Source organism: Sinocyclocheilus anshuiensis, unplaced genomic scaffold, assembly GCF_001515605.1.
Source record: "Sinocyclocheilus anshuiensis isolate Anshui unplaced genomic scaffold, SAMN03320099.WGS_v1.1 scaffold2053, whole genome shotgun sequence".
Taxonomy (NCBI): domain Eukaryota; kingdom Metazoa; phylum Chordata; class Actinopteri; order Cypriniformes; family Cyprinidae; genus Sinocyclocheilus; species Sinocyclocheilus anshuiensis.
The window spans coordinates 346,180-361,325 of NW_015558795.1; the positions used below are offsets into that span (position 1 = coordinate 346,180).

Below are 15,146 nucleotides of genomic sequence, written 5' to 3' on the forward strand. Positions count from 1 at the left end.
CACAATGAATGTCTGAGTCAGTGAGAGGCTGGTTTGTTATGTGATGCCTCGCAGGCTTCCATTAAGACAATAGAATGCAGTGTTTTAGAAAGGAACAATGCCTCTGCCATTCATCAGGAGATGTGTTTAGGTAGAGCGGAAGAGAGTGGAGCAGGGTTCAGTGAAGACCGCAGCAGAGAGTTAAGAGTTATTTGACAGGGTGACGTGCATTTGACTAATGAAATGAACCGTGAGTTGTACGCCAGCTGTGCTCAGTTGGAGATGCTAGCGAGAGTAATGTGTTTTTCAGCTGGAATTGGGCCTATGCTATTGTGAAGAATACATTACAGCTCATGACACCCGTGGGACGCTGGAGTGTTTAGCCGAGACACTGCCGTCATGCAGCTGCCTGGTGTTAGTGCACTTGAATAAAAAAAAAATAAAGTGCCTTTGAGATGTAAAAACCTAAAGAACTAGTTTTTTGTTTTTAAAAGAAACAGCTTTTATTTCAATTGTGTTGGCAACATACCAATGTCTTTTTTTTTATTTTTAAATTTTATAAATGAATGTCTTATCTTGACCACCATTAATAAAAATAAACATTATTAGAGGTGACTAACAACAACTATGGTAACATGTGCCTTATTTGATCAAAATATATAAGGTTGCATTTTTATACATTATGAGACAAAATACTTGAGAACTCAGAATCAGATGTGAGGGAACTGAATACACAGTATTACACACAGTCTTGTAGAAAGAACTGACATGAGAGAGCGCCTTCTTTCACATTAATGAAATGAAAAATGAGACAGCTGTACAGCTCATGCAAAAAAAAGGTTGATTAATTGATTAAAAAGCAAAACAAACAAACAAACAAAAAAACAACAACGCAATCTCAAAAGACCAAGTTGTTTATGATTCAGTAGCAGGTACTCCAATAAGAACAATGCTAAAATAAACAAAAAACAAAAAACAGAACAGAAATAATAATAAAAATAAAAATAATAAACAATAATAATAAATTAAGAGAGCCATGCATTTAGCAAGGCAAACACTAGTATTTGGAAACTGAATGCAGCGTTTATGGATGCCAGTTGTGTGTATGACACAGTTGTGAAGCTCTAATTCACATAGACTCCTTTTTATTATAATTTTTTTTTCATCATGCTTCTTATAGAATCCATTTTACATCCAAATCTGGACAGATCTTCTACACAAGTCCCAGAAAACAAAATGGCCTTCTCTTTATTATTCTGATATTTTTATTTTCTTCAAAGTCAAATCCCATCCCTCACTGTGATGTGCCATAATGGTAGATATATTTATATATATTTATATATACGTAGTTATATTTCCCCTTTGTTCGTTTGGTACATAAAGTGAAATCATTGCGAGTTGTTTGGCTGTGGTCTCTTAGTAGGCAAACAGGAAGGGGAGGAGCTTATGCAAGATCAGCAGAGTGATGTAAAGGAGTGGCTCAGTGATTACCATGGTTCCGGAACCTGCAAATGTCAGCGACAGCAGAGAGAGAGAGAGAGAGAGAGAGAGAGAGAGAGATACAGAAATGCTTGTTAGATCACAGTGCACGCTAAAATAAAACAAATATCATCCGTTTTTGTTTTTTGTTCAAACATTCATTTACCAAGAACATTAGCATTCATTTGAAAAACAGCATTTTCATTGCTTTTAGTCTGAGGACATTTATTGCATCCAAATTTGATTCAGCATGTGGGCCATATTTCACATTATTAAATCCCTTCAAATGGCTCTTTCATAACGACTGCTCAGCAGTTTTGCTCTTATCACCTCATTCCTCCATCGAAGTTAACAATCTCACTTTACAAGAGCAAAACACAGTCAGCTCTGCTGCTGGAGATGTTGAAAAAAATGGCACACATGCAGAGAAGAGCCCTATAGGGGCTACAATGTAAGCTACATGCCCTCGTGTGGAAACTACATGACATTTCCTCTCTGTGACTGACAGCAAAACAGCAGTCCACAGGCCTTTTGAGTGCTAGCCAACAACGGCACAGCAGAACATAGAAACAGATTGTGTTTCAGACAACAAACACAAGAAAATGCCAGAAGGATACATTTAGATCACACATCCCTCCAATATAGACATGTACGCAAGACATAAACACACTGGTAATGATTCATTGCTTAACGGGGCTGCAGCGCCGCTGACTTTTAGAGTGTGAAACGGCCGTCTGTTTTCTGCAGTTCTGATTTTCCCATGGCCATTTCTCACAGCGCTCCTTTACACTTACTCTCCCTTCATCCCGAGCAGATTAGCATGGCGTGCCAGGCCGCCTCGTGACAGGAACAGCTAGCTAGCGCGACATAACACCAGCCCTTAGGAGCATGTCTTACAGTGGGCTCCTGGAGCGTGTCCACATGTCTTAAGAAGCCACATTTATTTTGCTTCCTCTCTTCTATCATCATTATTGCAGAGGGAAGAGGATGCATGGTTGGTTGAGTTGGTGCAGGGCGGTCGGAAAACGGTGTGGTTCAATTTCATGCTCTTTCTGTAAAGTCAAACATTACAGCAGGGCTTACTCTTGATTTGACATAAAGAAACATTCATCTTCTCCTCTTTATTCTTTTAGTATTGCTATCTGAATCACTGGGACATAGCTTTAGCTCTTTTCCTGCCAGAATGTTATTTTTAAGTTTCCAGCATTTTCATTCACAAATATTTCATGACCTCCAGAATATTTAGTTGTATGAATATGAAACCAGTGAATATATCAAAAGAAAGTACAGAGCCATAATTTTCATAAAAAAGAAGTGAATTTTGAAAACAATTATCGGAAAAATTATCAAATCATGAATTATCAGAGTCCATGTCCATCAGCTGGTGATGGGCGCTTTTGAAACACTGCTTTGTGAAGCTTCAAAACCTTTCAATTCGTTTAGAGGCAGTGACTTGGAGCATGTATCAAACTGCAAATGTCACATTATTTCAGTAGACAATGCGTTGTTACATTGTAACCGTTTGAAAACATTTAGAAATTTCAATGGTTTTGTTGAACCTACTGTATGAATCTTGGATCTATTTTATAAATTTTTTTCTGTCAGATGTATAACAAAAAGGCAGAGTTGCACTTATTAGTCTCTAATTGGCCTGATTAACCAAGCTCTCCATAAAACAAAACAAGCCAAACACTTCGTATTTAATGGCATTACAGATTTTTGGGTTTTTGTTGCATTTACACCGTTCTGTCTAGCAGACTTCACCAGTGTGATGCTTTGAGCACTTCGAAACAGTGAATCATTTTGCAACGCAATTAGTTCAGTTGATTAAACGTTTAGAAAAGCTTAGTTTCTCCCATCATCAACACCTCCAGACCTTACGCAGTCATATCATGTTAGCTTACTTGAGTGTAAACAACTTCTGTCCACTCCTATTTTACACAGATCTAACCGTGAAAACATGCATTGCTTGAATAATAACTCGTTAATGGCGGAGAAGCTTTTTGTAATAAATTACATCTATGGTAGGGCAAGAGTTAAAAACTGAAGCTACTGTGGGCATGAAACCATAGGATCTTCCATAAATCGTCCTTCAAAATGTCACTCCACACGCAAAGAAAATCTCTTACCAAGGGACATGCTAGATACACACGAGATTAGACTAAACAAGGGTAAGTGAATACACGTACAGACGTGCAAATCAGCTAAAATGGCAAAGTCATGACCCTGACTGCTGTGGAAATAATTAGTCAACATCGACGCAGAGGCCTTCTGTGTCCAGCTCATTACTCACATGCCATCAGTAATCTCCTCCTCTTCCTCATTTAACCCTCTAGAAAAGGACGTTAATCCGTCTGTTCGCTTAATAACATATTTAATGAACACACCCCAGTGATCAGGGTCAGTGTCACTTTTAAGAACATTTTATAACCTTTCAGGGATTATGGTTCTCATACAGCGTGTGGGGGACATATTATAATGGGAAAGGTAAATCGTATCCCCGCAAAAACCCAAGTTGTTTGTTTAATAATCCATGCTGGTCCAATAAGGGCAAGTTATCTGAATCATTTAGTTCTGCTAAATTGAATTTTAAGGATATTTAAGTAATATGAGAATTTAGGCACGTCCTCAGTAGACTGACTGCATGCAGAATATTTAGACTCTAACATTCATTTCTGGGTAATTTGTTCCCATTGCCCATTTTCTCACTCTTTTAACTATATGCTACATGAAGCATCCTGCCTCAGGTCTTGCCACAACCTTGAGATTGCATTTTCATGTGGACTAGTCACTGTAAGAAGCAGAATTTTCTTAACTGGCCCTGTTCTTAAATCTATTGGCTCACAGAGATATTCACTTGCGTCCAGCCCTCGGGCCAAGCACAAATGACCTGACATTCTCCATTAGCTTCTCCTGATGCAATGCAGGGTACATGATTATCTTAATGATGGGAAACCGTCCTGATCCATGTGCAGCCCACTTCTGAATCATTTTATATTGGTAATGATATCAGTATTATAACTGCAGTGTTCTTGCTGCATTACGGAATGTTTGAAAATAAGTCACGTTGCTTTTTGCTTTTATCAATTGTTTTCACTCCCTTCTGATCTCAGTAGGTGTTCTTACGCGGAGCTATAATGGCCCTAGAGTGCCCACTGGGAGATCAGAAGCAATGGACTCTAAAGATGAAGGATTAGAGGGTTACCGTGTGATCATATTTGTTGAGCTGAGGCCGTGTTCCTCTCCCTCTGAGGGATAATAAGAGTTTCAGCAGCACACTCTACACACCTCAAAATCCAATTGACTATGGCTTGTCAAAACCGTGCTTTATAAGCTACAGGCATACGTTTGGCTGCCCCAGCATGCCTGTGAATGCAGAGGCTGATATAGTAAATCAATGACACCTGCAAATGATTTTTCGTTTCAAGAGCTTAAGATGCTGATGGATTTATAATGAGTTATAATATCAAACTGGCAGTGCAATTATGATATCTTCACATACAGTAAGCCTATAAATATAAAAAAGATAGCTTAAAAGAAAAGTAGGGTGACACACATTCCCACCAGACAAGAGCAGAGCTTCAGCAAACAAGAAGATTTAAGCCTGAATGACTGAAAAAGAGGGATTATTGATCACACTAAGCCAACACGCTCAGTATACATACTGGTAATTAACCTGTTTTTGCCATTTCACGTTTATGAAAAGACATCCAAACAATATGTTTTTGCTTAAATGTTACACCATGTGATTTATGTTTTGGCAGCAGCTATTTAAATTATTTACATTTAACCAGATGCAGTATGAAAAGGCAACAAACAAGAAAAGGTATGCACTTTAAACAGAGATTTTGTTTTTAAAATGAAAAGCATATTTTCAGACAGTTTCTTGGTTTCTATTTCTGTGACGTAGTTCCAGCATTTTCCATGATATGATAACAAGTGGTCAGCACTAAAATAGAGGTTGGAAATGGGGTCTAAAATGGGGTCTTTTTTAATCAGGTCATTGAAAACACATATGGAGGTAGTAAAAATGCATGTGACCACATTGCATTTGTAGTGGAAATGCTCATCCATCCTGATGCGTCCCAGATCATAGTGAAGCACTGCTTATTGTCTAAAAGTGCAGTCACATTTACTGCTGTACTGCAATTTTTTTTTTTTGTGTGTGTGTGGCCAAAATCCAGTCATTCAATAGGAATCCACACAATTACAAATTTTGTGTGAGAGCAAAATATTTCACTATGCAAATTATGCAACAAGTTAAATCAGAAAACAGCTTGGTTTGAAAATGACTTCTGTGTGAGCTGTGCTTTACAGATCGCTACACTATTGGCAACAGACAGTGGACCTTTTTTGCCATGAAATTTCATTAGTTTCACCGCAGCTTAACACACGAGCGTTCTGGGACGTTTTGTGACAAAGCCAACCAAAACAAGTGAGCCAAAACAAGTCATGTAATATGGGTTCGTTCATTCAATACTATTTGCCACACTCAGCGCTCCCATGAAAGCAATATAGAGTGTGATGGAATAAGAGGGGAGTGTCTCGATGAAATCCAAACTGGTCATAGGAGACCAGATGGAAACAGTAATGCATCTTGGCTGATCACTTGCGTTTGGCTCATCTAAAACAAATTTTAGTACTAGGTGGAAACCGGGCCTGAAAGAAGGCACAACCAGCAATAACAAATTGTGGTTACACTTTATTTTAAGTTGTCCTTGTCACAGTGTAATTATACATTTAAGTAATGAGTAATATTAATTAACTACATGTACTTACTAAATAGTTAGGGTTAGGATTAGGGTTTGGATTAGGGTTTGACTATTAAATAGTGGCAGATACTGCAGCAAATAGCATCTTGTTTACTCTATGTACAAATACACTCTCAATACACCTGTAAACAGAAGTAACATGCTGTTTGTCTTAAGGGATTGTCTGAGTTATTATGGGCAGAGTTAGTGAAAACACTCTTTGCCAACAAGGTTGGCTACTATATTTGAAATACTGCCATTTTGGGTGTTCATTGTTCCCTTAATTTGACGTCCTTAATGTAAATGAAATTAATAAATGAACAAACTGTGTCTCTATCAAGTTTAAGTTCAAACGGTGGACACACTGCATTGACTGAAATAGCTGACAATGAGTCATGAAGCTGTCTTATTTTTCTCCATTTATTCTGTCACCTCCCATTTTTAAACCTATTTCTACACCGATTTTAGCCAGCTATCACACATCTATTATTCATGCTCTAATACTTTATGTTCAGGCTTACCTTCATCTCTCTCTCTCTCTCTCTCTCTCTCTCTCTCTCTCTGTGTCTGTGTGTCTGTCTGTCTGTCTGTGTGAGTCATGTAGCCAAACAAAAGCTAGTTTGAGACAATGTTCCCCTTGATTTCCCTAGTGGAGTCAGCAGGTACACAACTAAGCACAGTGTCCCAACATTACACAAGCAGAGATGAAACAATTAACACTCGCCTAAGAGTGCTGAAGTGCTTCCCACACAGTGACAATGCACAAACACATCCAGTTAAAAGATGTCTGCGGCAGGGGGTCTGCAGCTGGATGAGGCTCATCGGTTAAGTGTGAAAGCTGTCCAGCAGCACTAAACACTAGGCTTCTCCCTTCAAGCACGCAATCAGCCCACCACCACAACCCCGTGTTTGCTCTCAAGGGGGAACGCAATTTGATAACAGGTGTTTTAAGTTTGCAAAATGTGTGGGAGGCAAAATTGTGCTTGAAAGGTTAGTAAAACTGAACCAGGAATGTCACACGTGTGTTCTGTATAATTATAATGCACGCAAAATAACCAGATTGAGATGAAGAGGGAACGCTGAGTTCTGAGAAAACACACGGACACACAAACAGAGACTAGATTAAAACAGCTGTGCGGCTGGAGTGATATAAAATTATCAAGGACGCCAGGTCACCAGAGGTGGCATGATGCATTGTGGGTAGAGATTGCATAAGCCAGTTTGTGCTTCTATTCTCATTGTATTTCTTTCCCTCTTTTTCAAACTAATTAGTCTTGCTCCAAAAAAAAAAAAAAAAAAAAAAAACGTCAAATAAGAAAACTTTTGTTTGTTTTGTTTTTTTCACAGAAGAAAAGTGTCATCCCTCTCCTGCCCCCCTTTCTGACGCAAATAGGAATATGTAAGGGTAAATCTTAAAATTAAGTTGTGTAATTAGATTAATCTAACCTGCTGAATCTTTGTGAAAAGTATTTTAACGTCAATTTAACCTAAGGGCAACCACAAAGCTTAATTATACAATCAGGAAGCAGTGGTATTAATATGAAATGAGTTTCTGAATTAATTAAACAAACAGCATGCTGAGACAATGTCTTATTCCAGTAAGCATTACCACAAATCACATTTAATTATAGAGCACGTCTGCAAAACACACATTTTAATGCTTGACGCACTCATGAGAAGGCAATCAGACATGAGCTGTTCCTCAGAGACCCGCGTTTTTTATTCTTGGGCTTGGTGGGCATTTGGTGGGCCATTTTCAACAGTGCAATGATTTAATCTGCTCTTTCCGGTAAGGACAGACATGCCACCCAGCCCTGCTGAGAAAAATAACAAATAAAAGAAGTGAAAGCAGCAAGAGGCAATTCGATGCACCTGACAGCGTGTAGAAGGCCAAGCTTATCAGCTCCCGCCCGTGGCATTCCTTTAATATTAATTGTTTCTGCCACTCAATGAGATGACATTGTGGAAAAGTGACAGATGCATGTTTCCTAAAGAGGAGGTATGCGTGTATGACAGAAAAAGAGAGTGAGTGTGAGCAGCGAGGGGTGAATTTTCTTTCTCTCCTCAAAAGCTGATAGTGTGGTCAGAACTGAAAGGTGCAATCCTTCAAATGTGGCAGATGACTCTTTAACCTTCTCACTTCAATGACAAAAGCAGAGCTCCTAAAAGAGGAAAAAGACAAATTTGAGATCTTTCTGTCAATGTTAAATGTGCTCAAGCATTTACTGACACATGACAGAGTGACTAGCATTGGTTTGCTGGTTCATTTGAATCAATCTGCCTGACCCTTTAAAAATCCCTCGCATTCAGACGAGTAATATGTATAATCTAAAATCTTACACATATTAGCAATTAATATCAAATAAGGGAGAAACTAGCACTGACGATTTTAAACCATGACTTGTATTTCCTAACAAAGGCAAATGACCAAATTATACAACATTCTCCTCTTTTTTTTTTTATAAATATGCTTAATTAATGATTAAGTATGACAAGCCAAAAGTTAATCTATTCTAAAGAGAGGACAATAAAGAATGGGGCGGCAGAATAACCATAGAAAGATAAATAAAGCCTGGAATGCAATACCGTGGCGGATCAGAGCACTGGCCCTCTTAATGTCCGACATGCTCGCCAAATGGCTGCCTCCATGTCTGGCTGCACTAAAGATAGGGCTGGCTGAGCATGTTGGCACACATACAGTCACTCCCACATGCACACACAAACATGGGTGTATATATATACACGGATGTCATGGTACAAAAACAGCTTGTGCCGCAGTTTCATATAGGATCAAATGCATCCTTCTGCTTAAGATTCTTTATCAAGAAATGTTGCATAAAAAAAAAGCTACATTTACTTAATAAAATAAGCATTTTACATTTTTATGCTGTTTGCACATGGAATTTTTTGTAGACTGTTTAAAAGCATGAATTATTTTTATTTGTATCAAACAAATATCATCAAATATATATGCTACAAGTTTGGGGCCAGTAAAAGTTGAATGTTGACGCTAGCCATTGATTTCCATAACATTTTCTTCCGTACTATGGAAGTCAATGGCTACCGTCAACTGTTTGGTTACCCACATTCTTCAAAATATCTTATTTTGTGCTCAACAGAAAAAGAAAACTCATGTGGGTTTGTAACAATTCAAATGTGATTAAATTATGACATATATATTTTTTTTTGGGGTGAACTATCACTTTAAAGGCATCATAGAGGATTGTGAAAATATTTCAGTGGAACTTTCTCTATTTTCTGCTTCCATTTTGTGTTGTAATTTTTAATGTATTTATTCATGTTCATTGTCAATTGTCATTTATTAAAATATTCAGATAATAAATGTTGTTAGAGCACTGTCATTTTTGCAACAATTTCATATGTCAAAAAATTACCTAATTGACATAAAATGCTGTTGTTGTTTTTTTTCTGTTAAACTCTAATAGAGGCTTAGATATTGTAAGACCAGGCAGATATAGGGATGCAAAAACAATATTAATAAATAAGATATAAAATCATATTAATAATACTTTCATTAATAATATAAATACACTACTAATGATGAAAATAATCCATTGTTAAAAATTGTACTTATAACACCATTAAAAATTCTGTATAGTACTTTCAAGACATGGTTCTTTATGGAACCTTATAAAAAAGGGTTCTAGTCAGCACTATTGTTACAAATGCTTTAGAAACTTTTTTTTTTAATGTAAATAAATGTTACACATAATAGGATTACTTTCCTGATCAGGCTTGTCAAACATAAATATTTTGTTATGAGAATCTAAAATCTAACTTAATATTTTCATGAAAAGTGAACTGTTACAGTTCTAAAATAGAATGAACAGGATGCTATCTGTTCTTGCTCACCACTGAAGTCCTAGAAGACAACTGTTGACAGGGGTCTCTCATGAGACTTCACTGCGCAGTTATAGTCCACTATAACTGTAAACATCACTGTATCAGTCTATAGTCCACAGTGTTTAGAAGTCACTGCAGGGTAATGCATCCCTGCCACAAACAAACTCCTCTGGCTCAGCTAGAGACTTCATGTAATCGCCCTCCGTTGTCTGCAGGAATCACTCCTGCGGTGACAGAAGTGAGAGTCAGAACACACCCAACCCTCTAAATCCCCAATGAAGCCCCCAATAAATAGAGGCCCTGACCTCAAAGCAAGAGTTAAAGAGACAAGGTGATATCTTGATAACCTCTCTGTCACACTGCACCGTGGTCATAAAGAGACAAAAAAGGGTTGAGACTGATGCGCTGAGGCTGGACAGATCGCAACGGCACTTCCTGCTTAAGACAGACATGGTGTCGCCAGCAGCTTTTATCTCTTGCATTTTCACTCACAGAATATAGAGTACACGATAGATAAAGCATCACACACATAAAACACACACACACACACACACAATTTTCAACTGCCTACTGAGCAGACAGAGGTTTGATATGGCACGGCGACAAATTAAACCTTGCAGCAAATGTGATTATTCTGAGATGTGCTTCACCGATAGTGTGTATGGGTCACAACAACAGCCTTCATTGTGGCGACCAAATGTCCTCACTGTGATAGCAAAACCTGAAATCACCAATCCTCAGGGGTGCAGCCAACTGTCCCCATGAGGAAAACAGCTTAATAAACATACTAAATAATGTCTTAATGAAAATCTATAAATGCAGTGTTCCAGGAGGGTTAGGCTTATGGATAAAGAAATAAAACATCATTAGCTCACTATAATAAAAAAAAAAAAATGTTGCCTACATTGTGGAGGCCAGCCTATGGTTCATATGCAAAAAACAGCCTAATAAACATACCAGTAAATGGATTAGTGAAATTATACTTGGGTGAGGTTTAGCGGCAGAGCAACAAAAATTAATAGCCTACTCCCATTACACACACATACATTTTGGAAACACAGACGGTATGTCAAAAGCAAAATCTATTCACTTGTATCATGGGGATAATATTAGAATGAAATGCCTAGACTGTACATATCAGTAATTGAATAAACATCAATGTTCTGCATTGTGAGCTACATTCTATAGTGCACACCACATTCTATAGTGCTAGGTCCTGGCTTGAAACATTAATTCCATTAACACACACACACACACACACACACACACACACACACACACACACACACACACACAATCAAACATTGAACGCCTGATTATTTTCCCTCTCTAGACCGCTCGGTGTCGCTGTTGCACTGTGACTCACCGGATCCGTGCTGTTGTCTCAGGATAGATGAATTGCCCGGCCGTGGCGAAGCTGACGACTTGTCTGCCGAGCCCGTCGTAGTCGTTGAAGGGGGAGCGGGTCCTATTCCAACCGGCGGAGGCATGCGGGGTTTTCCCTGACCCTGGCCCGGCTCAGAAGTGGCCCGTCCACCTGTCGCTGTGTTGCTGTTCCTCAGTGGCCATCGGTTCTGGATGTGAGACACGGCCTCCTCGGCCAGCATTCCCTCGCGCGGCGTCACGCGCAGAGTGGCCTGCACCTTGTATTCCTGAGTCTCATCAGAGTACAAGTCCAAAACCCGACACTCATACACTCCCTCGTCCTCCTTCTGCACACCCGATAGGCTGAGCTTGTGGGAAATAGCGTTGCCCTGGACCCTTACCGTCTGTTCACCAAGAGATATAAATAACACGTCACAACAGGTTTTGTTGACATCATAGTTTTGGCAGCCCAAATCTCATTAGCCATTTTTTTTCGCATTATTTACCACTAAATAAAACATGTCCGAATTATGGGGGGTGGGGGCTGGTTAGCGCTCACATTGTTGGGAAGTCTTACAAAAGTACATTTACAGGCTACATTCCAGATATTAGCCTATAATAAGTAAGTTGCTACTTTTAGTAATCAAATTAGTACTATATTTTCATCTGTAGCCAAATAAATCTTTTCGAACTTGCGTTCGCTGGGGAGGTAACCATAGCAACAGTACGCTCTAGAACTTTGCGTTAGGACCCGTTTCAAACGCTCCATTTACGAAACATAAGTAGCTGACTGTCATTATTTATCACTTTATTCATTACAGAAAAACAATTCACATCTCACACGCAGACTATAGTCTATCAAACGTAATAGTCGTGCGCAGTAAGATTTGAGTGAATCCAACTTCACAAGAATGAGTCCCAATTACCTATAGAACTAGTTGTTTTTATTAAATAGTTTTCGTTTTTTATATAAATCTATCTATCTATCTGTTTATTTATTTATTTGACCTTTATAAAAACGAAAGCACGTTTCCTCCTCATGTTTCCAAAGCAAATCCAGTGAAAGACGTCAATCATTATTAATTCTTACAAAAATGGCAGCTGAAATATCAACAGATCTGTGTGCACCCAATTAGCAGTATAGGGGAAGAAATGTCACAATAGCGTTTTATCATTAATAATTAATTATTTATATTCATTCATATTTTCGTTTCTTTCTTCAAGCAGATCCTGATTCTACTAAGCATTGCAAAAAGTTATGATCAAAAATACGGTTAGTGTAATACGTATTGACACTCACGCTTATTTTCGTGGCGTCCCGGTGGGCAACCTGTAAAAGATCACATCAAAACAACATGAGTAGCCAGCATGAGTAGTTTAATTAGGCTACTCATGTCACAATATCACTGTGCAACTTTTATTGACGCTTGAAAGACCTTACAATTAATAATAAACGAGAGGGCCATTCGTTTGGATTAACACCATGGACAGCGACAGTTCCCTCTGATGCTGTTTTGTGGTATCTTTCATATGGCTATGGCAGGATTCATATTACTGGTTCAACAGACATCTAGTGTTTCATATGTCACTTTCAATATAGGAGACCTTCAGGTCCATTGACAAAAGCTGAGATGCAAAGGCAGACTTAATTTTGGTTTGGTTTGTCAGTCAGAAATTGACAGTTATGATATTGTCTCTATAAGGAACCATCTCAGGGCTTGGTAACACCTTGTGACATTTATTTACTTATTATTTATTTATTTTGTATAATTAAGCATGACATCACAATCCTATTCTTCTTCTGAATGCCCACCCACAGACACACAACCCAACTTGATTCAACTACATAAATTAATAATTAATCGCCTCAGTGCGTTTAATTGAGATCGCTCATCACAGGAGATCCAACTGGACGCACCTAGACACGTGAAGCCTGCCACATCCCACTGCGGCCGTCAAACAGCACAACTGGTGCGACTCCAATAAGAACTTGAACGGAAATAGTATGTGTTCAAGCGGCTTTGAGAACAACGAAAGTCCCTTTACCTTGGCTCTGTTGGCCGGAGCGCTAATTTGCAGTTCGTGAGCGAGCTCTTTAGGGGCCGCTTCCTTGATGTACCACCACTGAATCTCCAGAGAGAACGGCGAGACTCCGACAGCTCGAAAAGCGCACGGCATCTCTATGTCCTCGCCCTCACCGACACTCACATCTTTGGGCACTTCAGTAAATGTGGCTTATGAAGAAAACACATCAACAGCAGATAGTGCGGTTAAAAGAAACCCCTCAAATAGATTCACTAAGGCACATATTCAAGATGACACATTTATATTTTGTGTTTTAAAAGCTTTGTTATGAACTGCATTTGGCTTTAGTAGCCTGTAATATTACGGTTCAGATGGGAGTATGTTCAGTATTCAGAGTATTTAATAACAGGTTTAATATGCATCCATATGGCATGAAAAACAAAACAATGAAACTTAAACAAGAACAATGCAGTAATTTCACATTAAAAAAGACGCACAGTAAAAAGAGGAAAACTAACAGAATCGCAACAGACTGCTCGTACTGAGTAAATGCGCAACATGGGAGAGACGAAAATCTGTTCAAGTTTACTCACCATTTACACAGAATAGCAGGGGCGCATTCAGAATGAAATAATAAAGGACGCTGTGGAGTGCCCGTTTTTCCATGTCATAAATAAGGTGGTCAGATTGGAGAACGAGTGGAAGCGGTCATTTGACCTGGAGAAACAGGGTTTATTTCATTGGCATCTGCATAACTTCGTCTCGTCCGGGGTTCTTCTTTTTAAGATATAGTTTCTTTCCCGAAATGTAGAACCAAATGACTGGAATCTCCAAATAAGATACTCCAAAACGATGCTGCGTCAGTTAAACAGAATGTAAAATCCAATGTTGCGGACCAGAAAACCCCCTTTCTGTTGGGAAAACTGTGTGTGAAAAGTGTTATTCTCTTGAGTAAGTATCCGTTGCCCCTAAAGAATCCTCTGTTCCACAATTGGCTTCTTATCAAGATAAAACTTGCTTTCAACAGTAGGAAATCTGCTCACGTTGGTCTCCATAAAAAGAGAAAAAATCCGTGATTCGTTTCCACCACCCATCACAAAACAATCCTGTGTCTAAACCCGCAAACCAAAAAAACTAAAAACTTAAAAAAAAAAACAACGTCGGAGGACAAGAGATTCCCTCGACGTTTTTAAGGAGCAGTTAAGCACCTAAACGAAGAAGCGGCATCAGTGGATCGTTCCAGCTCGCGCCACCGGAACCCTCTGCTTTGTGTGTGAGCGCGTGAGCAGCGAGGAGGCGCTTTGGCATTTCCAGACCACTGACAGACTGACGGGGTTTGGGTGCAAACTAACCGTCTCTGTCTCTCAAATCAGCATACGGCTCGACCAATAAGAGGCAAATCGTACCAGCGGACGTACAAAGCAAATCACTGAAAATAAAATGCGCTTCGGCGACTGATGCGGTTTACGCTGCGAGAGCAACAAGCGACCATTAAAGTAGCAGGCGTCGCGTCATGACCATAAATATTTCGTTTTAATATGAAAGTCTGATACCTCAGATTAGGCGGTCACTCTTAATCTATTTCTGTCCCATCATTTGCCTCTGGTAATAATACCATCGAGGTAATCTGTCTTTCTTCTCCTCCCAGATGGAAAATCCAGATTAAGCTGGTATCCATTTTGG

General features: G+C 39.0%; 1 protein-coding gene across 1 annotated transcript; it reads right to left on the reverse strand.

The window, feature by feature from the left end:
* Window positions 1-572: 572 nt before the first annotated feature.
* LOC107681514 (V-set and transmembrane domain-containing protein 2B-like) lies at window positions 573-14,935 on the reverse strand. The gene is made up of 5 exons (XM_016477830.1): window positions 14,057-14,935; window positions 13,485-13,672; window positions 12,739-12,768; window positions 11,440-11,842; window positions 573-1,484 (listed from the first exon to the last, which is right to left on the reverse strand). Exons 1-5 carry the CDS (start codon window positions 14,127-14,129, stop codon window positions 1,396-1,398), a joined length of 783 nt encoding a protein of 260 aa, XP_016333316.1. The 5' UTR covers window positions 14,130-14,935; the 3' UTR covers window positions 573-1,395.
* Between the last annotated feature and the right edge of the window lie 211 nt (window positions 14,936-15,146).

Coding starts and splice junctions, on each gene's coding strand:
- LOC107681514 (XM_016477830.1), bottom strand. CDS start 14,129: ATGGAAAAACGGGCACTCCACAGCGTCCTTTATTATTTCATTCTGAAT. Junction 12,769..13,484: donor CTCCGGCCAACAGAGCCAAG/GTAAAGGGACTT, acceptor GATCTTTTACAG/GTTGCCCACCGGGACGCCAC. Junction 11,843..12,738: donor GGGACGCCACGAAAATAAGC/GTGAGTGTCAAT, acceptor CTTGGTGAACAG/ACGGTAAGGGTCCAGGGCAA.